The 27,566-nt window shown below is 41.2% G+C and overlaps 1 protein-coding gene across 4 annotated transcripts in view; it reads right to left on the minus strand.

The window, feature by feature from the left end:
* The window catches only part of PDE4D (phosphodiesterase 4D), a 1,265,930-nt gene that overhangs the window by 267,258 nt on the left and 971,106 nt on the right, over positions 1-27,566 (minus strand). For all 4 annotated transcript variants that reach the window (XM_073623087.1, XM_073623095.1, XM_073623111.1 and 1 more), the window contains exon 5: positions 24,158-24,207. In XM_073623087.1, coding sequence (XP_073479188.1) covers positions 24,158-24,207 — 50 coding nt within the window. The remainder of the gene's footprint in view (positions 1-24,157; positions 24,208-27,566) is intronic.

The raw sequence follows: 27,566 nt of genomic DNA on the forward strand, positions 1-27,566 counted from the left end.
AAGGCTGTCCACAAGGTTTAGGAGTGTGTCTATGGGAATGTTGGTGTTCTATCGGGTTGGGGTCAGGCCAGTTAAGTTACATATTGAGTCCTGACCAGACTTCCTGGGGTGGAGCACCCCACTCCCCCACACATCAGTACTTCATTATCAGTGTCCACCAGTAAGTAGTGATAGGGGGAGTGCCTTTATAGTGCAGTTTAAGCCGTGGAATCTGCAGCTAGCACACTTCTCCCATGTAAGGAGTGAATATCTCCCATGGTTAAGAGAAGTGGGATTTATCTTTTATTTTATGAATAGTGTAGGACCCACTGAAAATGGGCTACTTTGACGCAGTGGTGAGCTTAAGTACGGTATGGCCATATGGTTTGACTAAATCCCCATATATACTTATTAGGATCAGACGTTTTTAAGTAGCCTTGAAAGATTTGAATGCAACTTTTTTTGTATGTGTGCGCTATTCTCTGTGGTTCTATTTGCTTTGTGCACTGGTGCACAGTCATGTTGGAACAGGAAGGGGCCATCCCCAAACTGTTCCCACGAGTTTGGAAGCATGAAATTGTCCCAATTGTCTTGTTATGCTGACGCCTTAAGATGCCTTTCACACGGATGTCAATTTTGCCGCAGTTAAAAGCATGTTTTTTCCTGTGAAATTCAAGACTCCAGGCACTGCGATCAGCTGCATTTGCACAGTGCGCTTAGCTGTGGCATGCCATTTCCATGGCAACCCGACAGGGTACCGACTCGCACTGTTTGGTATGAATCTTGAGAGGGAACTCCACGCCAAATTTTAAATATAAAAACGGCGTGGGTTCCCCCCCAGGGGCATACCAGGCCCTTAGGTCTGGTATGGATTTTGAGAGGAACCACCTACGCCGAAAAAACGGCGTGGGGTCCTCCCCATTATCCATAACAGACCCTTAACCGAGCACGCAGCCCCGTTGGTCAGAAAAGGGGTACCAGGCTGCATGCCCTTAACATGGGGGGGTGGGTGCTTTGGGGGAGGGGGGGCGCCCTGCAGGCCCCCCCCACCCCAACGCACCTTGTCCCCATGTTGATGAGGACAAGGGCCTCTTCCCGACAACCCTGGCTGTTGGTTGTCGGGGTCTGCGGGCAGGGGGCTTATTGGAATCCAGGAGCCCCCTTTAATAAGGGGGCCCCCAGATCCCGGCCCCCCACCCTATGTGAATGAGTATGGGGTACATGATACCCCTACCCATTCACCTAGGGAAAAAGTGTCAATAATAAAAAACACACTACAATTTTTTAAAGTAATTTGTTAGACAGCTCCGGGGGTCTTCTTCCGACTTCGGGGGTCTCTCTTCTGCCGCTCTTTTGCTAGTGGAGGAGCCCTATCTGCTGCCTTCTTCCCTCTTCTCTTCTTCCGATGTTGAAACGACGCTCTCTCCAGCTCGAATGCTCTCTGAGCGCTCCTCAGGCGGTGACCCCGCCCCCTTAAGACAGTCCCTGGGCATGCTGGGACTGTGCCGTCATAAGGGGGCGTGGTCAACATCACCCAGTGACCACACCCCCTTATGACGTCACAGTCCCAGCATGCCCAGGATCTGTGACGTCTTAAGATCGGGACGCCGGAGAGACCCCCGAAGTCAGAAGAAGACACCTGAGCTGTCTAATCAATTACTTTAAAAAACTGTAGTGTGTTTTTTTTATTGGCACTTTTTCCCTAGGTGAATGGGTAGGGGTACCATGTACTCCATACTCATTCACATAGGGTGGGGGGCTGGGATCTGGGGGCCCTCTTATTAAAGGGGGCTCCCGGATTCCGATAAGCCCCCCCGCACGCAGACCCCGACAACCAACGGCCAGGGTTGTCGGGAAGAGGCCCTTGTCCTCATCGACATGAGGACAAGGTGCTTTGGGGAGGGGGGGCCGCAGGGCGCCCCCTCCCCCAAAGCACCCACCCATGTTGAGGGCATGTGGCCTGGTACGGTTCGGGGGGGGGGGGGCGCTCGCCCATCCCCACCCCCTTTCCTGACCGACCGGGCTGTGTGCTCAGATAAGGGTCTGGTATGGACTTTGGGGAGGACCCCACGCCGTTTTTTCGGCGTAGGGGGTTCCCCTAAAAATCAATACCAGACCTAAGGGCCTGGTATGCCCCTGAGGGGGAACCCACGCTGGTTTTTTATTTAAAATTTGGTGCGGAGTTCCCCCTCAAGATTCATACCCAACAGTGCCGGGCATTGGCGGGGATCCGAGTCGGATCCCCGTGCTTGTCGCTCATCGGGAAAGGAAAAATCATTTTTCCTTTCCCGATGAGCAGCTCGGCGCTGTTATTCGCAGCTGACACAGTACACTGTGATTACCTGTGGTTATGTGCGGATAGCTGCGCTAAATCGCTCCTGGACGCAGTCAATTCTATTTTTTCTATCCACACGGAACCGCATGCATCTAAATCGCAGTGTGTGAATGGGGCCATAGGAAAGCATTGTGTGCTTTTAGCTGTGGTAGAAAATTAGAAAATCCGCAGCTAAAAGCACCATTCTATCCGTCCGTGTGAAAGGGACCTAAGACCTCATGTACACTGCTGCTGGTTCAGAATCTGAATTTAGAGGCATTTCAAGCGCCAAACACTTCGCCAAACACTTCTAAACACAGCTAAATGCGAGTTACATTTCATTTACAGGTTTCATTTTTGGCTATTTTTTTCTAAATGCAAACGCGGCTAAAAGCGGCATGTAATCGCGGCAAAATGGACATTTTAAATTATCTGTCAAGTTAGATTGTTCAGGAGAGTTTGTAAAAATGTCGCGTGTACATGAAGCCTTAGAGTTCACTAGAACTAAGGGGCTGAGCCCAACCCCTGAAAAGCAACCCCACACCATAATCCCCCTCCACAAAATGATTTGGACCAATACACAAAGCAAGGTCCATAAAGACATGAGCAAGGTCCATAAAGAGTAGAGACTGAGCCAGGGACCTCACAAATGCGCTTCAGGTAGAGTGGTCAAACATTCCCATAGACACACACCTAAACCTTGTGGACAGCCTTCCCAGAAGAGTTGAAGCTGTTATAGCTGCAAACGGTGGGCCAACTCAATACTGAACCCTACGGACTAAGATGTCATTAAAGTTCACGTAAAGGCAGGTGTCCCAATACTTTTGACAATATAGCATATGTTAAAATGGGCACTTCATAGTTCCTTTTTGGAAGCCCATGTGACAGGGTGACAATGAAGAAACACAACTGGGAAGCCTAAACAGAGCATTGCCACCCTATAAAAGGAGGTGAAGGGCCTTCACAGCGGGATTACCAGGAATTTTTGTAAAGAAAGCTGCAGATTTGAACATATTGAAAAGGCTTTTGAAAACAACATGTTAAAACTTGTGAGATTTTATTATTTGGCTTTATACTTTAGATACCAATATAAATAAAATATCTACAATACACAGTACATCAATTGTTCTTGTACTATAAGTCAGTAAGCTTATCAAAGTTTACAAAAGTTGTGCACCGAACTGATTCAGTATTGGTCAATATGAAAGCTGAAGAGCAGGTTGAGTGTTCCACTTCTAAGTGCAGACCAACACTCAACTTTCCTACAAAGCTCTCCTAGCAGACTATGAAATGCTCTGCTAGGTATACTTTGCTAGTTCAGTGAGATGAAGTGATGTTCACTAACCCACATATAGTACCAGCTCCAGTCACAGAACATACAACTCTCACTATATCTCAATAGACATGGCACAAAAAAAATCACGTTTGTTGCCAGTGTGAAGCCCATACTGTATTAAGGCCAACCTGTGTTTTTGGCCAGGCAGAGCAAAGCAGCATATGTACTTGCCACCCAGGCCAATTCTGACATTTCTCTCCTACATGTAAAAATCATTATTTTTTTTTGCTAGAAAATTACATAGAACCCCCAAACATTATATATATATATATATATATATATATATATATATATATATATATATAATTATTTTTTTTTTTTTAGCAAAGACCCTAGAGAAAACAATGGCGGTCATTGCAACTTTTTACCTCACAAAGTATTTGCAAAGCAATTTTTCGAACGCGTTTTTAAAAAAAAAACAAAAACAGTAAAGTTAGCTCAATTTTTTTGGCATAATGTGAAAGATGAAGTTATGCCGAGTAAATAGATACCTAACATGTCACGCTTCAAAATTGCACACACTTCGGTACTTAAAAATCCCCATAAGCAACGCTTTACATTTTTTTACTAATTACATGTTTTGAGTTACAGAAGAGATCTAGGCCTAGAATTATTGCTCTCACTCTAACGTTCGCGGTGATACCTCACATGTGTGGTTTGAACACCGTTTTCATATGTGAGCGGGACTTATGTATGCGCTCGCTTCTGCGTGCGAGCACACGGGGACAGGGGTGCTTTAATTTTTTTTTTTTTTTAATTGTTAATTTTACTTTTTTTTTTTTTTTTTTTAGTTTGACACTTTAAAAAAAATAAATAAACAATTTTTTGATCACTTTATTTTTATTACAAGGAATGTAAACATCCCTTGCAATAGGAATATGGCATAATCGGTCACCACTAGGCTGGGAAGCCTGAAATCAAAAAGATAAAATAAAACGATCTTGGCTTTCCAGCGGAGGCGGTGCCGTTTGTTTGAATGCAGAGGCCGGGCGTGCGTGATAACATCGCGCCCGGCCTTGGAACGATCATAGAGACTCCGGCGACCATCTGGTCCGCCTGAAATCTCTATGGTCACAATCTGGGGCAGGCGGATCCTGTCTCCAACTCACAGATGGAAGCGGTGAGTCAGTAGAAGCACCAGAGAGGGCGGCGGGAGGGGGGGGACATCCCCTCTCGCCGCCCGTAAGATCGATCAAGCGGTGGAACAGCCTCTATGATTATTCTTATGGTGTAGGGAATCGCCGGCTGAAAAAGCCGATATCTGCATGGTGTAGCTGCAGGAATCATTCAGATATACCCCCACAAAGTCAAGGACGTCATATGACGGCTGGCAGCTGGCTGTACTGCACTTCACATACTCACCTTCCCTTTGCTGAAAGCAATGAAAAAATAGCAAGTCATTCCACAGATGGGGGAGCATGTGACCTGCTTCCCTCCATCATAGCAGCGCCGGTGTTTAGAATCTGGAATATCAGGGACCCAGGAGCTGTCACATGGGGTCTGGAAGGGTCCTCAACCCTGTGTAAGCTCGAACCCATGGCTTTATGCTTAGGCCGGTCATACACGGAGCAAATGATTTCCCTGCAACCCGTGGTTGGAAACTTTGCTTGATTCCCCCATCTCCTGCTAGGTCATTGTCTTCTCACAGCAGGAGGGGGGGTGGGGGTGCCGTTCCCACCAGGAGAAGACAGTTATTTTTGCTAGAGGCTGCTAGAGCAATAATCGCAAGAGAATCAGGCAGGCTGGTTGTACCCAAGTTGATCGATCAATCAGCTTTGGACATTTAGCCTGCCCATTAACAGTTTGAATCTCGGCCAGTTCCTGCTGAACCGGCTGAGATTCGAACCATGTATGGCCAGACTTACAGTGGGCTTAAACCTCTTCCTCCCAATGGCTGAACGTGGAGGCAGGGAAGAAAGAGGTGAGCACATGCAGATGGTACAGGACTGGATGAGCCAAACACATATTCACTAGCACCCATAACCCTTTGATATTCTTCTTCATGATCTCAAAGTACAAACTCATTGCTCTCACCTGACCATTTACATATATAGGTACCGCATCCCTGATTGAACAATATGTACAGTGGATATAAAAAGTCTACACAACCCTGTTAAAATGTCAGGTTTCTGTGATGTAAAAAAAAATAGATAAAGATAAATCATTTCAGAATCGCACCTGAACCAGTGAACAAAACCGCACCAGACTCCCAAACTGAAACCGCGGCCGCATATGTGTGAACCCAGCCTTATACTTTAACTGTTTAAATCCATGCAAAACTTTTTTTTTGGATCCAAAAGGGACAGAGGAGGAACTAACGTGAACCAAGAGGCAATGGGGTTGATTTACTAAGAGCAAATAGACTATTCACTTTGCAAGGGAGTTTTTCCTTAGCTTACTGAGTGAAGGGAAGCTCTATTGACTTCTATCACCTAAAATACAGTTTTTTTAAATTTTCCCTTGCACGTGATTGGGTATTCTTTGCAGAGGCAACACATCATTCACTAAGCTGAGGGAAAATTCCCTTGCAAATTAAAAAGCCTGTTTGCCTTTAGTAAATAAACCTCAATGAATCTGAGGTCAAATCAGAGACTTCACTTAGTTCACCTTTAATTTACATATTAACTGATCCTGTACAGCCTTCTTTTGGAAGGTCCAGATTCAGCAATCCAGAAGACAAGCATAAGGCAAATACAGGGATTTACCCAGTGGGTAGGTCCCCATCAACTAAGCAATGACAAATGAAATAAAAGCATATCAAATAATACAATAATTTTTATTTAACACTGCAACTGTGAAATGCTGTTGTTGGAAGAGCTGCATTCTATATCACAATGAGTCTAGTGCTAATGATAACTGACGTCACGTGTTCTCCAGAAACTTGTAGGCCTTTAATCCACTTCCAGCGTATTTCTCCACATTCTCTCTCATTAGAGAAAGTAGTGTCCGTTAAATAACCAACCATTATGTAACCATGTATCTAGAGAATCCCAGCTCTAATACCAGCAGAAACATTTAGCAAATTAAGATATTAGCCTTTATATTAGGAATAAGAGTTTAGAAAAAATAGCAACAATTACATTATGACAATCAAGTGAAGCAACGCAGACCATTGTATTGCATCAATAAACTGTATGGTATTTTATGACATCATCCAGTTTATACTCCATCCAGATTATACTCCAAGCTACTCATTCACTACTCCCTTGTTATCTCTCGCCTTGGCTATTGCAACTCCCTCCTCATAGGCCTACCTCTCCATAGGCTACCTCATCTTCAGTCTTTCATGAATGCTGCTGTCAGACTAATCTACCTTACCAACCGCTCAGTGTCTGTTGCACCTCTCCACCAATACCTACACTGGCTTCCTATCGCCCAGCAAATTAAATTCAAAATACTAACCACAACATAGAAAACCATCATCAACTCTGCCCCTAGCTACATCATCAATCTGGTCTCCAAATATCACCCAAACGGTCATCTCCACTCCTCTCAAGACCTCCTACTCTCAAGGTCACTTATCTACTCCTCTCATACTCATTTCCAGCACTTCTCCAGAGCCTATCCCATCCTCTAGAACTCTCTACCTCAATCTGTACAGCTATCTTCTATCCTGGCTGCCTTCAGGCGATCCCTGAAAACCCATCTCTTCAGGGAAACCTATCACGCCTCAAACTAATCTTTTATCTCTTCCATCAGCCCATCCCCCCCAGTTACAACCTTCTGTACCACTTGCACCACCCTACTAGATCTTCTGAGAAGGGCCCTCTGAACCCTCTTGTATTTCATTGTATTGTAACTGTTTTGTCTCCCTTTATATTGTAAAGCGCTGCGTAAACTGTTGGCGCTATATAAATCCTGTATAATAATATTAATAAAAACATATGCAGGTATGATGCCATATGTATGTACAGTTGTGTGAAAAAGTATTAAAGCATATTAAATAGGGGCATTAGCCAATGCATCCCATTGGGTAATACATTTAAAAGAGTGAACAAAAGTCCTGGGTGGCTTAACTCCAATGTAAAAATGCATATAACAGCAAAGGAGAAGGCCTTCAAAAAATACAAGGTTGAGGGATCATCATCAGCATTCAGACTTTATAAAGAATCCAACAAGAAATGTAAGGGTGCAATAATTGCCAGACTATTGTTCCTAATTTATACCGACAGTCTACTGACTGGAATGGTACCAACTGATTGGAGAAAAGCCAGTGTAGCACCAATATTTAAAAAGGGCCAAAATACATCCCTGGGAATTACAGACCAGTTAGCCTAACATCAATAGTATGTAAACTCTTGGAGGGGATGATAAGGGACTATATACAAGATTTTAGTAATGAGAACGGTATCATTAGAAGTAATCAGCATGGATTCATGAAGAATCGTTCTTGCCAAACCAATCTACTAACCTTCTATGAGGAAGTGAGTTGCCATCCAGATAAAGGAAGGCCCGTAGACATGGTGTATCTGGATTTTGCAAAAGCATTTGACACAGTTCCCCATAAACGTTTACTGTACAAAATAAGGTCAGTTGGCATGGACCATAGGGTGAGTACATGGATTGAAAACTGGCTACAAGGGCAGGTTCAGAGGGTGGTGATAAATGGGGAGTACTCGGAATGGTCAGGGGTGGGAAGTGGGGTCCCCCAGGGTTCTGTGCTGGGACCAATCCTGTTTAGTTTGTTCATAAACGACCTGGAGGATGGGGTAAACAGTTCAATCTCTGTATTTGCAGACGATATTAAGCTAAGCAGGGCAATAACTTCTCCGCAGGATGTGGAAACCTTGCAAAAAGATCTGAACAAATTAATGGGGTGGGCAACTACATGGCAAATGAGGTTCAATGTAGAAAAATGTAAAATAATGCATTTGGGTGGCAAAAATATGAATGCAATCTATACACTGGGGGGAGAACCTCTGGGGGAATCTAGGATGGAAAAGGACCTGGGGGTCCTAGTAGATGATAGGCTCAGCAGTGGCATGCAATGCCAAGGTGCTGCTAACAAAGCAAACAGAATATTGGCATGTATTAAAAAGGGGATTAATTCCAGCGATAAAATGATAATTCTCCCACTCTACAAGACTCTGGAGTACCTTGAGTATGCTGTCCAGTTCTGGGCACCAGTCCTCAGGAAGGATGTACTGGAAATGGAGCGAGTACAAAGAAGGGCAACAAAACTAATAAAGGGTCTGGAGGATCTTAGTTATGAGGAAAGGTTGCCAGCACTGAACTTATTCTCTCTGGAGAAGAGACGCTTGAGAGGGGATATGATTCCAATTTACAAATACCGTACTGGTGACCACACAATAGGGATAAAACTTTATTGCAGAAGGGAGTTTAACAAGAATCGCGGCCACTCATTAAAATTAGAAGAAAAGATGTTTAACCTTAAACTACGTAGAGGATTCTTTACTGTAAGAGCGGCAAGGATGTGGAATTCCCTTCCACAGGCGGTGGTCTCAGCGGGGGGCATTGATAGTTTCAAGAAACTATTAGATAAGCACCTAAATGAACGCAACATACAGGGATATACAATGTAATACTGACATATAATCACACACATAGGTTGGACTTGATGGAATGGTGTCTTTTTTCAACCTCACCTACTATGTAACTATTTGCCCCCTTTCTGATTTTTTTTGCATATTTGTCACACTTAAATGACTCAGATCATCAAACAAAATGTATTATTACACAAAGATAATTAGAGTAAATACAAAATGCAGTTTTTAAATTATGGTTTCATTTGTTAAGACAAAAAATTCCAAACCTGCCTGGCTTTATGTGAAAAAGTAATTGCCCCCTAAACCTAATAACTGGTTGTGCCACCCTTGGCAGCAACAACTGTAATCAAGCGTTTGCGATAACTGGCAATGAGTGTTTTTACATTGCTGTGGAGCAATTTTGGCCCACTCTTCTTTGCAGAGTGTTTTAATTAAGCCACATTGGAGGGTTTTCCAACATGAACGGCCTGTGTAAGGTCATGATACAGCATCTCAATTGGATTTAAGTCCGGGTTTTGACTAGGCCACTCCAAAACCTAAATTTTGCTTTGTTTGAACCATTTGGAGGTGGACCTGCTGTTGTGTTTCAGATTATTGTCCTGCTGCATAACCCAAGTCCACTTGAACTTGAGGTCACAAACTGATGGCTGGATATTCTCCTTTAGGATTTTCTGGTAGAGCTCAGAATTCATGGTTCCATCAATTATGGTAAGTCGTCCAGGTCCTGAAGCTGCAAAGCAGCCCCAGACCATCACACTTCCACCACCATGTCTGACTGTTTGTATGATGTTCTTGTTATGAAATGCTGTATTAGATTTATGCCAGATGTAACGGGACACACACCTCCCAAAAAGTTAAAGGGGTTGTAAAGGTATAAATTTTTTCACCTTAATACATTCTATGCATTAAGGTGAAAAAACTTTTGAAAATACCACCGCCCCCAGCCCCCCCCCGTTTTACTTACCTGACACCTCTAAACTCGGCCGCTCGCTCCCGACCTCCATTCAGCCGATCAGCCTGGTCGCTGATTGGTTATAGTGGATGGATTGAAAGCAGCGCAGCCATTGGCTCGCGCTGCTGTCAATCACAGGGGGCGGGGGCCGAGTGATACAGCGAGGGGTTATAGCCGCCGGCTGTATCACGGGAGCGCGCCCGCAATAACTAACCACCATGCGAGAGAGCTCGCATTAAGGTGGTTAGTTATTGCGGGGAGGAGCTGAGACAGCCGCCGAGGGACCCCAGAAGAGCAGGTTCGGGGCCACTCTGTGCAGAACGAGCTGCACAGTGAAGGTAAGTATAACATGTTTGTTATTTAAAAAAAAAAAAAATTTACCTTTACAACCCCTTTAAATTTTTGTCTCATCAGTCCAAAGAATATATACCTAAAAGTCTTGGGGATAATCAAGATGTTTTTTAGTAAATGTGAGATGAGCCTTTGGGTTCTTTTTGGTCAGTAGTGGCTTTGGCCTTGGAACTCTCCTATGGATGCCATTTTTGCCCAGTCTCTTTCTTATTGTTAAATCATGAACACTGATCTTACCTGAGGCAAGTGAGGCCTGCAGTTCTTTAGATATTGTTCTGGGTTCTTTTATGACCACCTGGATGAGTCGTAGTCCTGGGAAGGTTCACCACCGTTCCAAGTTATCTCCATTTGTGTATAATTTGTGTATAATGGCTCTCCCCGTGGTTCACATCCTTAGAAATTTTGAAACCCAAAATTTGAAACCCTTCCTAGACTGATACATGTACATTACTTTGTTTCTAATCTGTTCTTGAATTTTTTTAGATTGTGGCATGATGTGTGGCTTTTTTGTGATCTGTTAGCATGCTTCACTTTGTCAGACAGTTTCTATTTATGTGATTTTTTTTGATTCAACGGGTCTGGCAGTAATCAGGCCTGGGTGTGGCAAGTGAAATTTAACTCCGCTTTCCAAAAAATTGTGCTTAATCATAGTTCATTCATGATTCAGCATGGGAGGGGCAATTACTTTTTCACATAGGGCCAGGCAGGTTTGAACAGCTTTTTTCCCTGAATAAATGCATCTTGGATTTACTTGTGTTATCTTTGTGTAATATTAAAATTTGTTTGATGATCTGAATCATTTAAGTGTGAGAAATATGCAAAAAAAATATAAAATCAGGAAGGGGCAAATACTTTTTCACACAACTGTATATGGCAGGCCACAGACAACGTTCTGATTCTATACTTAAAACGCCCTTCTGACGTCATACTTAAAGTGTTGTGATTAACTTGCTGTCATTTTAATTATGGATTACACACCCCTGCAATTTAAATTCACATAGTTATGCAAATTATTCTCATTATGCTGTATTGTGTGTTTTGCATTCTTTAGGTGTGTACATGTCAACACATTGAAAGTGATATCTTAATCTGAAAATCTGCTTTAGATTTCTTTTTTTAGGCTTTTTTCCTTTACTGTTACCTGGTAATCCTGCCACTAAGGCAAGCCATAGATGATGCAATTTTTTTTTCCTCTAACCACGGGTTGCAGGAAAGAAAACCGTTCAATCCCCCCATCAACACAGTCAGTGTCCTTGGGGGAATCCCTCCCACTGCGCTAATGTGTTCTGCCGACAGAACACAGTGATTACTTCTGGTAGCTATTGGCACTGGCAGTAATCACATGCAAAAAAAAAAAAAAAAAAAAAAAAACCACGACAGGCTGGTTGTACTGAAGTCAATGGATGGATCGGCTTCAGTACAACCAGCCTGCCCATAGGTGGATCAAATCTCGGCTGGTCCCTGCTGAACCAGCCAAAATTTGACCCATCTTTGGCCAGCTTAAGTCTGTTATTTTTCAACTTTCTTTACCAGACCAAGCTGTCCAGACAAAGTTGCAATCAGAGGACTGAGATAAACCGTTTACCACTGACAGGAGTGCTTGCAATGGTCAGCTTTTATTCATGTAAAACATTTATCCCAAAAGAAAAAAAAAAAAAAAAGCTTCAATTTATTGGTCACGTCCATCAAAAATCTACTAGTCTAACACTACCTTCCCCCCAGACTGACAATTCTGCTGTCCAAAAGGTGTCTGCTTTAGGCCCGGTTCACACTGATGCGATGTGGGAACCCTGCAAATCCACTAGCATGTTTTTGGTGCGCTTGTCGCAGCCCATTGATTTGAATTGGCTGCCTGTACCATTTTATAGCACTGAGCCAAGCTTGTTTGGCAACATGCATTTATCCCCAATTTTTGGAGTGGAAAACACGCAACTGTTACCTACTTTTGCGGTGCCACTAAGAAATAATGGCACCACAAGCATGGGCAGAGCGCCCCTTTCTGCCCACCTTTCCACTACGCTCAGATGTGAATGCAGCCTCAAAGCCTCCTCACTAAAGTAAATACGTTTCATTTAAAACTGAACTGCATACCACAGGTGAGGCCAAACCATTGTTTTGTAAGGGGGCAAAAGTATTGATTTGTCCCTCAAATAAATACCCTTTTTAATGCATGTGAATATTCTGCTTGCTCTCTTAGCGGCACCCTGACCTTGCATGCTATTGCTAAGTCTGTGGTCCACCAGAACCCCCAAATTATTTTCCATCATCGAGTCCCCCCAGTGTAACCCCTCCTAATAAGTTCCTAGGACCCAATTGGATAACTTAGAATTTTTCAACATTGAACCTCATCTCTTACATTGTAAGCTCTAACAAGCAGGGCCCTCTGATTCCTCCTGTATTAAAGTGTATTGTATTTGTACTGTCTGCCCTCATGTTGTAAAGCTCTGCGTAAACTGTTGGCGCCATATAAATCCTGTATAATAATAATAATCTACCAAATCTCCACCCATCCCCCTATTTTATCAGGGTCTCCCTGTCTGCCAACATCCTGTGCTGAATTCATTTCCCTACATCATGTTGTATCATTATCACATACAGAAGCTCCAACCTCATAAACAAGTTAAAACGCATATGTTGGCCCTGCTAAATTATATAAACATAGCTGATCACGTTATCCGCTTGTTAAAAAAACTATGTTGGCCTACCGATCACTACCGCTATCCCTGTAAGCCTGGGGTAAGGAACTGCTTATGTATTGTTATGCTGCCATCTTGTGGACAGAAATGGGTACAACACTACTAAATAAAATAATGATCTTTTTTTTTGACCAGAAGCGTATCTCTCATACACTGAAAAATGAACTGCGGACCTTAATAAAAAGATTACCTATATTCATTTAGTAATTTACTTTTTTGCTGCAAGGGTACTAATATTGCTACAATCACTTACTGAAAAATGTTGTAAACTGTGTTACCATGGAGTGAAGGTGAAACTAGTCTAGCCAAACAGCTGAACAGATGACAAGCATATACTGTATATACTGTTTTATCTGCCAAATGTGTTCACCTCGTGATCCACAGACCTCTGCACAATCAGGGTGATCACACTACTACCTTCTGGTTCACTTTTAATACCAACTTGAACCCTAGAGAAAAGGAAATGGCATAAAAAAAGGAGTCTTTGAATAAGAAAATAATCATGCCTCATGCCTGGTTGTGCATTGTAGCAAAACTATGTCAACTGAAAAACTGAGTCTACAAAATAGCAAATCCTTTAATGGATAAAACAGTTGAAAATGTCTGTTCCAATAATTTAACGGTCTTCCTGAAATTCCACTTAAACCTTCCATCATTCATCCTTCATTAGTTTCCTTGTAGATACAAACCCCATGTGTAATATATACAAGATCACTATGGGGGTTATTTACGAAAGGCAAATCCACTGTGCACTACAGGTGCAAAGTGCACTTGAAATTGCAGTCGCTGTAAATCTGATGGGTAGGGACCTGAAATGAGGGGAAGCTCTGCTGATTTTATCATTCAATCACGTGCAAGCTAAAATGCTGGTTTTTATTTTCCTTGCATGTCCCCCTCGGATCTACAGTGGCTGCACTTTCAGTGCAATTTCAAGTGCACTTTGCACTTCTAGTTTGCACTTGTACTGCAAAGTGGATTTGCCTTTAGTAAATAACCCCCCGTCTTACTATATACAAGTATATATAAACTTTTCCTTACGTTTGATACCACATTTGCCAAGAACAATTATATATGACTTACAAAAGGAAGGGAACTTTTTGCAGTAGTAACTTACATGTTAATGAGAATGCTGCCTTCTATAGTTCATATTATAAAACCTAGGTGTAGATGTTCTTGACACCCCTACCAGAAATTCAGTTCACATAATGCTTAGGGGGAGATTTACTGAATCTGGTGAAGCTGTGCAATAGTAACCAATCCATTTCTAACTAAGCAGATTGGCTACCATGCACAGCTGCTCCAGATTTTGCACTCTCCAGTTTTAGTAAATTTCCCCCGTTGTGAGAATTAAAATGTTATAAATACTTCTAGCTTTTACAGTGAAGAGACTTCACTTGCTCCCTGTGTACCTGAAAATCATTTTGCTTTCTGAGCAGATGGAGCTCCAAAATCTTGGGTAGACTCTAGAGTTTGCCCATTCTCCCTGCTGCCTCCTCCCAAATTCTGGAACCAATAGGAATGTGTGTGAGTTGAGGGAAAGCTCCATCACAAAATGGAACTGAGCTTTGTTGGTTCACAAGGGACCAGCAGGTAGGTGTATAACCCCTTCCCGCCGACCGAACGCATATATGCGTCCTCGGCTTTCCGGGGTTATACCGGGATGATGCCCGCAGCTGCAGGCATCATCCCGGTACCGTTGTTTTCAGCGGGCGATCGGCTACCCGAATATAACAACCGATGCGGCTAAAAGCCGCTCGGTTGTTATACCGGAGGAGCGGGAGGGGACATCCCCCCCCTCCCGCCGCCTCCCGCCGCTGTTACCGGGCCTCCCGTGCGATCGGGAGGCCCGGTGTCCGGTCCGCTGCCTTCGGCGGCTGGGGGCGGACTGGAACGAAGCTGCGAGCGGCTTCGTTCCAGCCTTCTTCTTGTAAATGCGGAAGCGACGTCATGACGTCACTTCCCGTTTACTCGGCTGCCAATGGCGCCGAATTTAAAAAAGTACACAGTATTCAGAATCGCCGTTTTCGGCGATCTGAATACTTTGAAGTGTAGAGGAGGGATGGGGGTCTTTTAGACCCCCGATCCCTCCATAAAGAGTACCTGTCACCACATATTACTGTCACAAGGGATGTTTACATTGCTTGTGACAGCAATAAAAGTAAAAAAAAAAAAAAAAAATTTTAAACACAATTTATAAAGTACAAAAATAAATAAATTAAATAAAAAAAAAAAAAATAATTTTTTTAAAGTGCCCCTGTCCCCGCGAGCTCGCGCAGCGAAGAAAACGCATACGGAAGTCGCGCCCGCATATGTAAACGGTGTTCAAACCACACATGTGAGGTATCGCCGCGATCGTCAGAGCGAGAGCAATAATTCTAGCCCTAGACCTCCTCTGTAGCTCAAACCTGGTAACCGTAAAATTTTTTTAAAGCGTCGCCTATGGAAATTCAAAGGTACCGTAGTTCGTCGCCATTCCACGAGTGCGTGCAATTATAAAGGGTGACATGTTTGGTATCTATTTACTCGGCATAACATCATCTTTCACATTATACAAAAAAATTGGGGTAACTTTACTGTTTGGATTTTTTAAAATTCATGAAAGTGTCACTTTTCCAAAAATTTGCGTTTAAAACACCGCTGCACAAATACCGTGTGATAAAAAATATTGCAACAATCGTCATTTTATTCTCTAGATTCTTTGCTAAAAAAATATATATAATGTTTGGGGGTTCTAAGTAATTTTCTAGCAAAAAATATGGATTTTAACTTGTAAACACCAAATTTCAAAAATAGGCTTAGTCATGAAAGGGATAAAAACACCCCCATCAAATCATTCTCTGCAGCTATTACCTTTTGTACCACCACCACCTCCCTTTAGAATGAAAGTTCTACAAGCAGGGCCCTCCTGTACCTTTTGTATTGAACTGTACTGTAATTGTGTTGTCCCCCTTATACATTGTAAAGCGCTGCGTAAACTGTTGGCACTATATAAATCTCGTATAATAATAATAATAATGATAAAGCTGCAGCAGGTATGTGCAAGCACTTCCAGGCTTGTCTTTTTAAAGTGATTTTAACTGGTTAAGGACCATCCGCCGCAGTTATACTGCGACAGGTTGGCTCCCCTGGGCGAATCGCCATAGCTGTATGTCTGCCATTTTAAGACCACTAGGGGGCACCCGTTCCTGAGAGAGACAGAGCGGAGATCTGTCAATGTAAATAGACAGATCTCCATTCTGTTAGGAGAGAGGAGACAGATCTGCTGTTCATACTGGTTACAGGCAGTCCCATCCCCCCACACTTAGAAACACTCCCTAGGACACACATTTAAACCCTTGATCGCCCCCTAGTGTTAACCCCTTCCCTGCCAATGACATTTATACAGAAATCAGTGGGTATTTTTACCTCTGACCGCTGTATAAATGTCAATGGTCCCAAAAAAGTGTCCGATATGTCCTGTAGTTGCTATAACTTTTGCACAAACCGATCAATATACGCTTATTGCGATTTTTTTTTACTAAGAATTTGGAGAATACATATCGGCCTAAACTGAGGAAGAAATTTGTTTATTTTTTTTTAATTTTGGGGATATTTATTATAGCAAAAAGTAAAAAATATAGTCGTTTTTTTTTCTAAATTGTCAGTTTTTTTGTTTATAGCGCAAAAAATAAAAACCGCAGAGATGATCAAATACCACCAAAAAAAAAGCTCTATTTGTGGGGAAAAAAAGGTCATACATTTTGTTTGGATACAGCTTCGCACGACCGTGCAATTGTCAGTTAAAGCGACGCAGTGCCATATCGCAAAAAAATGGCCTGTCATTAAGGGGGCAAATCCTTCCGGTCCTTAAGTGGTTTTTAACCACTTCAGCCCTGGAAGATCTTACCCCCTTCCTGACCAGAACACTTTTTACAATTTGGCACTGTGTCATTTTAACTAACAATTGTGCGGTCGTGCGATGTTGCACCCAAACAAAATTTGCATCCTTTTTTTCCCACAGATAGAGCTCTCTTTTGGTGGTATTCGATCACCTCCGTGGTTTTTATTTTTTGCGCTATAAACAAAAAAAGTGACATTTAAAAAAAAAAAAAAGCAATATTTTTTACCATAATAAATATCCTCAAAAATGTTTTTAAAAAACAAATTTATTCATCAGTTTAGGCCAATATATATTCTACATATTTTTGGTAAAAAAAAAAAAAAAAAAAAAAAAAAAATCGCAATACGCATATACTGATTGAATTTATAGTGTCTACAAAGTATGGGAAAGATTTATGGCATTTCTATTATTATTTTTTTTTTTTTTTACTAGTAATAGTGGTGATCTGCGATTTTTAGCGGTACTGCGACATTGCAACGGACAGAGCGGACACTTTTGACACATTTTTGGGACCATTGACATTTATACAGCGATCAGTGCTATAAATATGCACTGATTACTGTGTAAATGTCACTGGCAGGGAAGGGGTTAACACTAGGAGGCGATCAAGGAGTTAACTGTGTGTTCCCTCGTGTTTTCTAACTGTGAGGGGATTGGACTGACTAGGAGGGGAGACAGATCGTTGTTCCTACTTAGTAGGAACACACAATCTGTCTCCTCTCCTCTGACTGGACAGGAATTTGTGTGCACAAATCCCCGTGCTGACTCTCGTGCACATGATTACGACCATTTTAACACATGGCAAGAAAGAAATTCTTTACTTAAAGTGGAACTTCACTCTCTCAATCAACATTGACAATACTCCTTGTGCTGCTAACATTAGTAAATAGACAGGAAAGTATATTATATTTACTTGTTTTAAACTTGTTCACATTTCTTCAAGTACTTCCTGGTTTCTAGGCCTAGGCTAATGATGTCATACATCCCAGGTGTCTTCAGGAGAGGAGAAGGGGTTTTCTTATCTAAGCACACCTTCCTGCCTGCATGGCTAAACTAAAGGTAGATAAATTCCAGAAAGTAAATGTAATAAAGTACTAAGTCACTCAAGATAGCCACAGCCAGAAATGCTAGGGGGTGTTTTTCAAAGTGATTTCTCAGCAAAATAAAGCATGGAGACATGAATGGATGGGGGAGTTTGCTTTGAATATCAAAAATAATTTGACTACAATTTTGGGTTTGTGGTGCTCAGATACAGTGTAGTTTCATGTTAAATAATAATGTGGTCTGGAAATGATGATATTTCCTACTTATTCATATGAAGTGTGAATCCAAAGGAAATGTAAACGTGTCACAACACTGTGAATACTTGTAAAAAGGGGATAAAAAGTTAACTACATTTAAAAGAGAAAAATAAAAAAATCGGAGAAAAACAGCAAAAAAGTGAACTTGGACTTTAATAAATAAGATATGATCAGCATCAAAATGCTCTATCAAAAACTAGCTTATATGCGATTCTATAGCAGAAAAACAGGAAGTTTTCAAAGCAAATGTATAAAACCATCCCTTTAAAGTAAAACTATAGGCAAACCTTTTTTTTTTCCCCATTTTGGATAGCGCAAGGAAGGGTTTATAACCTGTCAGATTTTTTTTTTTTCACCATCTGTGTCCCATTGCAGAGATTTTCCTTCACTTCCTGTCCCATAGCTAAACAGGAGGTACTGTAAGTGGAAATCCCTGCAAATTATCACCAGAGCTAGTGTCCCCATTGGAAGATTCCCCCTCTATTACTTTTCTAGGGACAACCCAATATGTTGGATTTACTTTTACTTTCACTTTCAGGCTATGTTTCCACTATTGCGTCCCCAAAGTCGCGCGATTTTGCCGCGATTTTACCGCGACTTTTTACCGCGATTTGAAGCAATGCCTGTATCTATGGACCTCAAGTCGCATCAAAGTGGGACCAAAGTAGTGCAGGGACTACTTTGAAGTCGCACAGATATGAACGGTACTCATTGGAAATCATGGGATACAATTTGTCATGCGACTTTTCAGTCCCAAGTCGCATGAAAAGTCGCACTAGTGGAAACAGAGCCTCAATGATAAAGGTAAACAGGACAAATAGAGAGGGGGGATCTCCCTAATGGAGGCACAGACCCCAATAAAAACTGACAGGTGTTCCCACCCACCTCCACTCTATCCAAAACTAAAAAAAAAAAAGTTTTGCCTTTAGTTATACTTTAACTACTACTACAATAACTATTATTGTTCTTAGTATTTATTACTACCACCAATAAATAAAGACAACTGCAATGCAAACCAACCACAACCAATTTTCAATGTTACTGACCAAATATTAATATAAATATAAACTTAAAATAAGCTTTATATGTACAGGAAATGAGAGGAAATGTATCTAAAGTGAACAAATCCCAACTTAGAAGAGCGGTCATAGGAGGAGGTGTCCCCATTGGAGGATTCTCCCTCATGCTCTGCTCTGGTGACAACACTAAAACTTTGGATTTTACCTTCACTTTCTGTCTCAGTGAAATGATCACCGGCACAAACAGAGGAGTGAATCTCCCCATTCTATACAGAACTAAACAAAACGGAACAAAAAAAAGACACATTTGCCTTTACATCAAATTTAACAAATTCAATAAGACATTATTCAAATGTAATTACAGCAAATCGATGAGTCGGTTTTAGTTTTTCATTAACATTTGCTCATAAGGAGTAATAACAAAGTATAAGTATCAACAACCAATGCAACACTATAAGTGACTATTTATTATGAACTACTTTAGTAAATAGAAGAAAGCGCTGTATTGGGCCTTTTTATTTAAAATTGTTTAAAATATGAACTCCTAAAAACAATACAAACCCGGTTCTCTGTAGTAACAGACAGTTCTTATTTCAGACACTTTGAAAAAAAGGAAACCTTATGCTTAGAGACAGCATTTGCGGGAAAAGCCTATTAATACTATAACTCCTTTACTTTTGACATAAAATGTTTGAGAATAGTCCTCAAGCTAGCCACCTATGTCTATATCTTACTCTTACTCATCTGACTTCAGTAATATTAAATCTGATAGGCTGGGATAGTTCTCGCTCCTTTGCACATCATAATTATTTATTGTGCTCCCTTTAGAACATAAAGTTGATTCTTAAGGTCTCAGTTGTGAAAAAAAAAAAAGAAAAAAAAGGAAAAAGATTTTTGCTTTCACATAACTGAATGATTAAAGTTCACCAAATACCCTATGGTAAGTGGACCGTCTCTATTCCTTTAGTAAATGAATACCATTCCATCCACGTGACAACTAATGTCAAACACAATTGTTTACTCGTTTCAAGTCATATAAATCCAAAAAAAAAAGTGTAAAAAAGCATCACCAAGATATTTTTCGAAGCATAATAATGCCATCTTAGTAGCTCACACAAAAGAAACCTCTCAAAAAAAATATTTTTCACTTCTCCAATCAGACAACCTTGCCCTGTGCTCCATTTCTTAAAGTTTAATATTTAAAGAGGAACTGCCGTCTGCTCACATCATTTGTAATAAAAACATCTTTGCCATTCTGAAGCTTCCCTCCAACCACTTTGCATATTATTTTATATATACTGTGATTCTGTACTTGTCACATATGCTGCAGAAATCTCCCCCCCCCCTGAGTCTGGCTGCATCCATTGTAACTGTGGGCAGCTGAAGCTGCTGCCTGATCACTTCCTGGATTTACACAGACACACAGAGGCACACCTCCAGCTCTCATTGGCCCTCTTATGACTCATACCCCCTCCCTTTCTGGCAAACTCTCATAAGAGTGAGAGAGAGAGCTGTGCACGATGTCATAAGCCTAGGCTTTTTATCAGACAAGAAACAAGAAGTGGGCTGTAGAAGGGATTTAGTGGCAGAAAAAAATGTTTTACCATCCAAAGTTAAAACAACAACAAGGGCAGAAGATTTAATAGATGGAAAGATGAAAAAATGACTGGAGTTCCGCTTTAAGATCTTTTTAGGCTCATACACAGAAGTCTAAAACATTGCATTTAGATACATACACCATAGTTTTGTATGCATTCAATGCAATACTATAGGAATCAATGGTACTATACACACACCTGTGTCTACAAACAAAAATGTGTACTGCTTTTAGCACAGTACAAAAAAGTAGGACACAGCTGTGTCTGGGGCCATAAATATCTGCAAATTTAATGCGTGTAAATGCAAGTAAACCTGCATACATATATGCATAAGTTAGCACACTTGCATACATAAAGCCTTTCAAAGAACTGTGGGGTTAATTTACTAAAGTGACATAGTCTGTGCGCTGTAAAAGCAGTTGCTCTAGATCTGAGGGGAACATGCAAGGAAAATAAAAAAACAGCATTTTTGCTTGCACATGATTGGATAATAGAAATCAGCAGAGCTTCCCCTCATTTTTAGATCTTCTTCTCAGATCTAAAGCAACTATACTTGCATTGCACGGACTTCTAGTGCACTGTAATCAACCTTCCTATGTGTCTAAGTGCTGTACGAATCTTTAGTCATGTACTTTACGCAGGATCTTCTGCTAGCTCTGCCAGCAAGGACCTACATTTGGTGATGAAAATACACCTATGCCCATGTAAATGTAATCATAAGGGCTCATAAACACGGGTTCTGGGTCCCATTCTCCAAGCTGAATCAATGCCTGCTGCCTGTGCATCCACCTTGAAGCTGCTTGCAGGCCCTTACATAGGCATCAATTTGGACATGCAGTGCACGGATCTAAATGCATGGTGTCTGCATTTGGATCAACTGCTTCTTTCTGCATTCATGTATTTTAGCATGCATTCGCACAGCTGCTGCATCTGCATCTACTTCTATAGATTACCTGCAGGCAACTCAAAGGTGCGTGCACACACAGCAGACAGTGGCTCAGCAGAGAGGACAGGACTGGGCGCCTGTCTGAATGAGCCCTAAAGGTAGCATCTAAACAAATACCCACCTTCTACTTTTCATGTCCTTCTCATTGTATTTAGCCATCAATAAGGCCATACTGGAGATGCAGCTCTGCTCTCTGACCTGCTGAGGCTCAGATGGTGCCTACATCTCCAGCACACTCTGTATATGCTACAACCCATAGTCTTTCCCTCATATACAGTATATCTCAGTAAAAGACACAGGGCAAGTGGAAGACAGCTTCCAAAGTAAACTAGACCTTTAAAGAATACCTGTCATGAGAGAAATATACTTGTTACCACTGACATAGTTTCAAAGATGCAAGATGCTTGGCTATGTTATTGATTCTATGGTTCTGCACTTTCTGCTTCTTCAACCCAGAACAAGTAAGTAGAACCTTGGATTACGAGCATAATCCGTTCCAGGAGAATGCTTGTAATCCAAAGCACTCCATATCAAAGCGAGTTTCCCCATAGAAGTCAATGAAAACGAAGATAATTCATTCCACATTGACTTCTATTGCATGCATTACCGCATGTGGCCAGAGGTGGGGGGGGGCGCCGGAGAGCCTCGGAAATACTCAGGGACAGATTGGCTGAACTCAGAAACCCTTGGAAAGGCTCGGAAACACTCGGGAAAGACGTATTTCCGAGTGTTTCCGGGTATTTCCAAGTGATTCAGATTTCCGAACGGCTCTGAACTGTTCCGAGTGTTACCGGCGCCCCCGCACCTCTGGCCAAATGCGGTGCTGCACACCCCATTAGCTTGAATTCTGCCCGTTTTGGGAGATAACACTTGAAAACCGAGTCAGGATTTTTTTTTAAAAGTTGCTCGTCTTTCAAAACGCTTGTTAACTGTGTTACTCGTTAACCAAGGTTCCACTGTATATACAAGTACATGATATTGCATGAAAAAGGACAGTTGTGGCATATTTACTGTGCATTAGTGACTCAGACAATATTAAACTCTGAGAACGCCAGCTGAGCAACTAGCATTTTCAGAAGGAGGTCAGCAACAGCAGCCTGTGTACTTCTGTCATTACAGGGTTACTTTATGGCTACAAAGTTTTCACAATTCCTATTAAAGCACAACTTAATTTTCACTATTCATATCTGTAAAATGATCCCAAAAAAATGAACTCCCTCTGTAGGAAAATACATATGTAAGGGTTTTTTTCTGTGAAAGTGGTCATGCTTTCATATCAAGCCTTAATCAGGAAAAAAGGAAGATACAGTGGGAGCCTTGCACGCTCTGCTCCAGACTGAATTTGGATGTCAATTAGTGAGATACAGTGAAGGCAGCACACAAACCCATATTTTAAAGTGTTACTAAACCCAGGACCCTGTATTCATTATTATACCTAGTCTCCCACAGTACACAGAGCATGGAAATGCAATTATTTTAGTAAATAAAAACTGCTAAATATATTTTCTCATCAGCAGTATATAGCAGTATTATGACTTCTATCAGTGTCCAGCTGAGCACTGGTTAAAGCTAGTAGGAGGAATTTTTATTCTCCTCTGATTGTCCTATGAAGCTGCAGGACCCCTGACCCTCTGTCTGGACAGTTCTGATTGGCCCTGTGCTGATCACATGCACCCTTCTAGAAAAAGAAATCCCTCTAGCAATACCCACAAAACTGAGCATGTGCAGAGTGCCCCCAAGGCTCTGTAATATCAGGAGATGGATTGGGGACAGTGGAAGACCGCTTTTTTTGCACAATGCAGAGGATTTACCCCTTAGAATCCACAGTGAGTATAACAAACATGCTTTACTGCATATACAGACTGATTTTACTGTTGTGGGTTTCGTAACACTTTAAGGACAGGTGCTGATCTGTATTTCCAAAGCAAGCTACAAATATAAACTTGAGGTCCATTATCAAAGAACTAAAACTACTAAAATTCTAATTTAAAGTATAAATCCGCCTTAACCATATGTGAATGCAACTCTTCCCAGTGACAGCAAATCTCAGGCACTCCCATACAAACAAGCAGACAATGTGTTCCAGTGCTGACATACACCTTTAAGTCACATACGGTACCTGAATCACAGACAGTAATGTGGAACAACGTGCTGCACCCCGTTTAATCTCTCTGGCAGAAAATTGGCTGGACTTACAGAGGCTAAAAAATGATATGCACTTCACAACAATATGTATTATTTTATAGTTATAAAATGTAAAAATTGTAAAACCACAAACCTGGTATGCTTGCTTTATTGATGGATGGTTGGTTACACATTGTTGACCGTCTAGAAAAAGGTAACAAAACCACTTATCAGACAAACAGAAAATACTATGAAAGTGTGAAGAAATAAATGATCATTCAGCATAGTGCTGGTCTCCTAAACCAGGTTACAGTGCAATTTGCTGGCCAAACAGCTCACACACCATACTGACCCGCTGTGGGAATCTTTGTCTAAAGCTGGACATGCGTGAGTAGATTTTTGTTTGAACATTTGTAAAAAAAATAATTGATTAGAGCATTCTTTATTCCCATCATTGGGTCAACTCATTTTCTTTGAAAGCCCTTAAAATTTCATCTAAACCTGCTATTGGAATCGGAACCCCTAAAATATTAGACAGGTTCCCTTACATTATTAATGATTTTTTTTTTTCCCCAAACACCATATTTACAAATAAAATTTGTCGATTCGAGAAAAAAAAAAAACCTTTCTTCATTTTTTGGTTTTTCTCATCACTACAGTCGAAAATGAACATCTATCTGACCCCACCAGCCATCAGGAGAATTGAACTAATGCTCCAAAAAACAAACACAAAAAAAAAAAAAATCAATCTGGTCTGGTTTATGGCCAGCTTCAGAACAGTCATTTGTAGTCCTTACAAGAGCTGAGTTGTGAGTGTCTGAAAAGGGCTGGACCAAACAGGGCCTTCATAGAGTATGACCAATAGCATTCTGAATAGGAGTTTTGCAAAACTTTTCTCTAAAGTTTTAAAAAGTTATGTCTTTTTTGTCTTATAGCCAACACCATCCTCATAGAAATCTTGTCTTAATATTTGCATATCTGTTATATTTGTGTATATCTGTGTTAGGTTTTCTTCCTCTAACACCAATGTGTATGGGAGCCTTTTTGGCATAAAATAATTTTACTGCAGTGGGCACATTAGAATGTATTTTTAAAACTACCTGGAGAATGTTGCAGGGAGATATTAAAAAATAAAGGAACTAAGCATTCGTTTTAAATCTGCAGTGAATACGGACGTAGCCACCCTGGCGGTATGATTATTTCATATTTTTGATGCTGAAAGCAGTACAATTGTTTTGCATAGAAATACGGCGTTTTATATTGTAGGCCTGTAATTCTTTGCAATAATACACTTAAATCTGTCCAAACAAGAGTCTAGTAGATATCCCAGGTACGATAAAGTTTGAAACACAAAATCATAAATTTTAATATAAAAAATAACTATAAATAATTATAAAATAATAATAATAAAATTAATTTCCCCACGATTTACTATCACTCAATTCTGCAAGTGTTCTAATTTACTATCGCTGTTTTCTAGTTTGTCTAAAACCACTTTTGACGTAAAGGGACACTTTTTGGTTGCTATGGACAATCTCAAGTTTCCAGGCAGAAAGAACAGTATATATATATATATATATATATATATATATATATATATATATATATATATATATATATATATATATATATATATATATATATATATATATATATATATAAAATATAAAACTGCATGCAGGGCATTGGACAAAGCACTGGGGACAAAAGGTATGTGAAATGATTTCATACAGTTCTGTAATCTGTTAGATTACAGTGTACTGTATGTTATGAATTTCTATTTTTGGAATTTGCTGCCGGACTCCGCCCCCATGAGTTGTGACTCTCGCAGGGAACGGAGCCCGGCACACAGAGGCATCGGGCGGAGGAAAGAGCCCGCAGACACAGCGGGGGGGGGGGGCATAGCAGGATCCTGGGGACAAGGTAAGTAACCTGCACCAGGATCCTGCAATGCAATCCTGAGTGTGGCTCGGGGTTATCGCTAATGGTACTGAAATTTAACGCCGAGTCACACTCGGGAAAACCGCCAGGGAGGTTAAAGTCAGGTGGCACCAACCAATTTTTAAATGTTTTGGGCACACACCAGTCTGGGTTAGGTGGGAAGCTATTTGATATAACTTGATGTCAAGGAGCGACATTCAGTTGGATGTTTTGGTCTGCAGTGCTGGTTTATAGGACCACAGGTTGTTAAAGACTGAATGAAAGGTATATTCTGTTTATGTTTCATCTCCCTAGTCATGAGAGGCTTTTAGCCGACTACATTGCTGTTTCATGTTTGAAAAATTGTTATTAGTGGGGAAAAGTTGTGAAAGTTTGTATGGCAGTTAGCTGTCTAAGTATTTAATGTAGGAGAGAGCCCATCTGAAAAAGAAGTTTGTCTTAAGCCTGCATAAAGTTTCACCTGTGAAGAATAACTTCATAGCTTTCACATTTGATAGTTTCTGTCAAAATTGGACAGTTCCCAATGTGCTGAGAATTCAGCTGCAAGATTGGGGGTGGTAATGACAGGGTTGTTAAAACGAATAGCTAGTCATCTGCTAAGGGAGATACCTGTTGGTGTCCAGGTTTACCCTAGTGGTTCTCAAAAGAGTTCTAGTGTCAAGAGGGAGAGGGGGCATGCAGAGAAGACTAGATTTAGCCAAGGCATGCATCTGCAGGCCCAGTCCTATGGTTTCAAAGGTGAGGCATGAAGGTCCAGTCAACCCTATCAAAGGCCTTTTTGAAAGCAGCATAGTGAAGTACCATCATGGGCCTCTTTGATGGGCATAAAGCCCACCTAGTCCAGGTGGATGAAGTTCTGGAAATAGAAACCCAGAGGGAGGGCCAGGATTTTGACAAATAATTTTAGGTCTACATTGAGAAGACAGATGAATTTGTAGTTAGAGCCCCAATGAGGGTCTGCCCAATCTTTAAGTATAATTGAGATGTGGGTTGCTATGGCATTGGAGTTTGGGTGAGAGTTTTAACACAGTGAGCTTGTAATAGGAACCCATCAGGGCCTGGGGCATTGCTGGATTTAGAGTGTTTGGTCATTAACATGGACTCTAGCAATGTGATTGATTGCTCCAGGAGAGCAGTTCTCTGGGTTGGCATGCTTGATTTGGTTAGGTAGGATCTAATTAGCTTTTTGTGTAGTCGTGTCTAAGGGGTGCTTCTTTTAGTGGATAGGTTGTAAAATTTAGCATAGTAATCTCGAAGGAGTTCCAAATCTTAGTTGGAAAGGACATCATAGTACTGTCATTGGTGACTATGGAGCGAACAAATGTTTTTTGTTCTTTGATACCAGAGGGCATTGGTGAATTACTTACGGCATTGGTTACTGTTCTGCCCTTGACCAGGGTGACTTTAGCTCCTTCAAGGAAATGTGATTTGAGTTTGGTTCTGAGAAGAGTCAGTTGTGCAGATATATTTGTGGTCTTTATCTTTTTAAGCAAGGTCTCAAGTTTGTTAATTTAGGTCAAGAGGTCTGTGATACGTTGATTCCACTGTTTCCTAAGGTGGGAGCTGAGACAGCGTTTATGTGTTTCCCCTATGGTGAGGAGCAGTGTGTTAGTTATGGGGAT

This window comes from Aquarana catesbeiana, linkage group LG01 (genome assembly GCF_042186555.1).
Source record: "Aquarana catesbeiana isolate 2022-GZ linkage group LG01, ASM4218655v1, whole genome shotgun sequence".
NCBI lineage: Eukaryota > Metazoa > Chordata > Amphibia > Anura > Ranidae > Aquarana > Aquarana catesbeiana.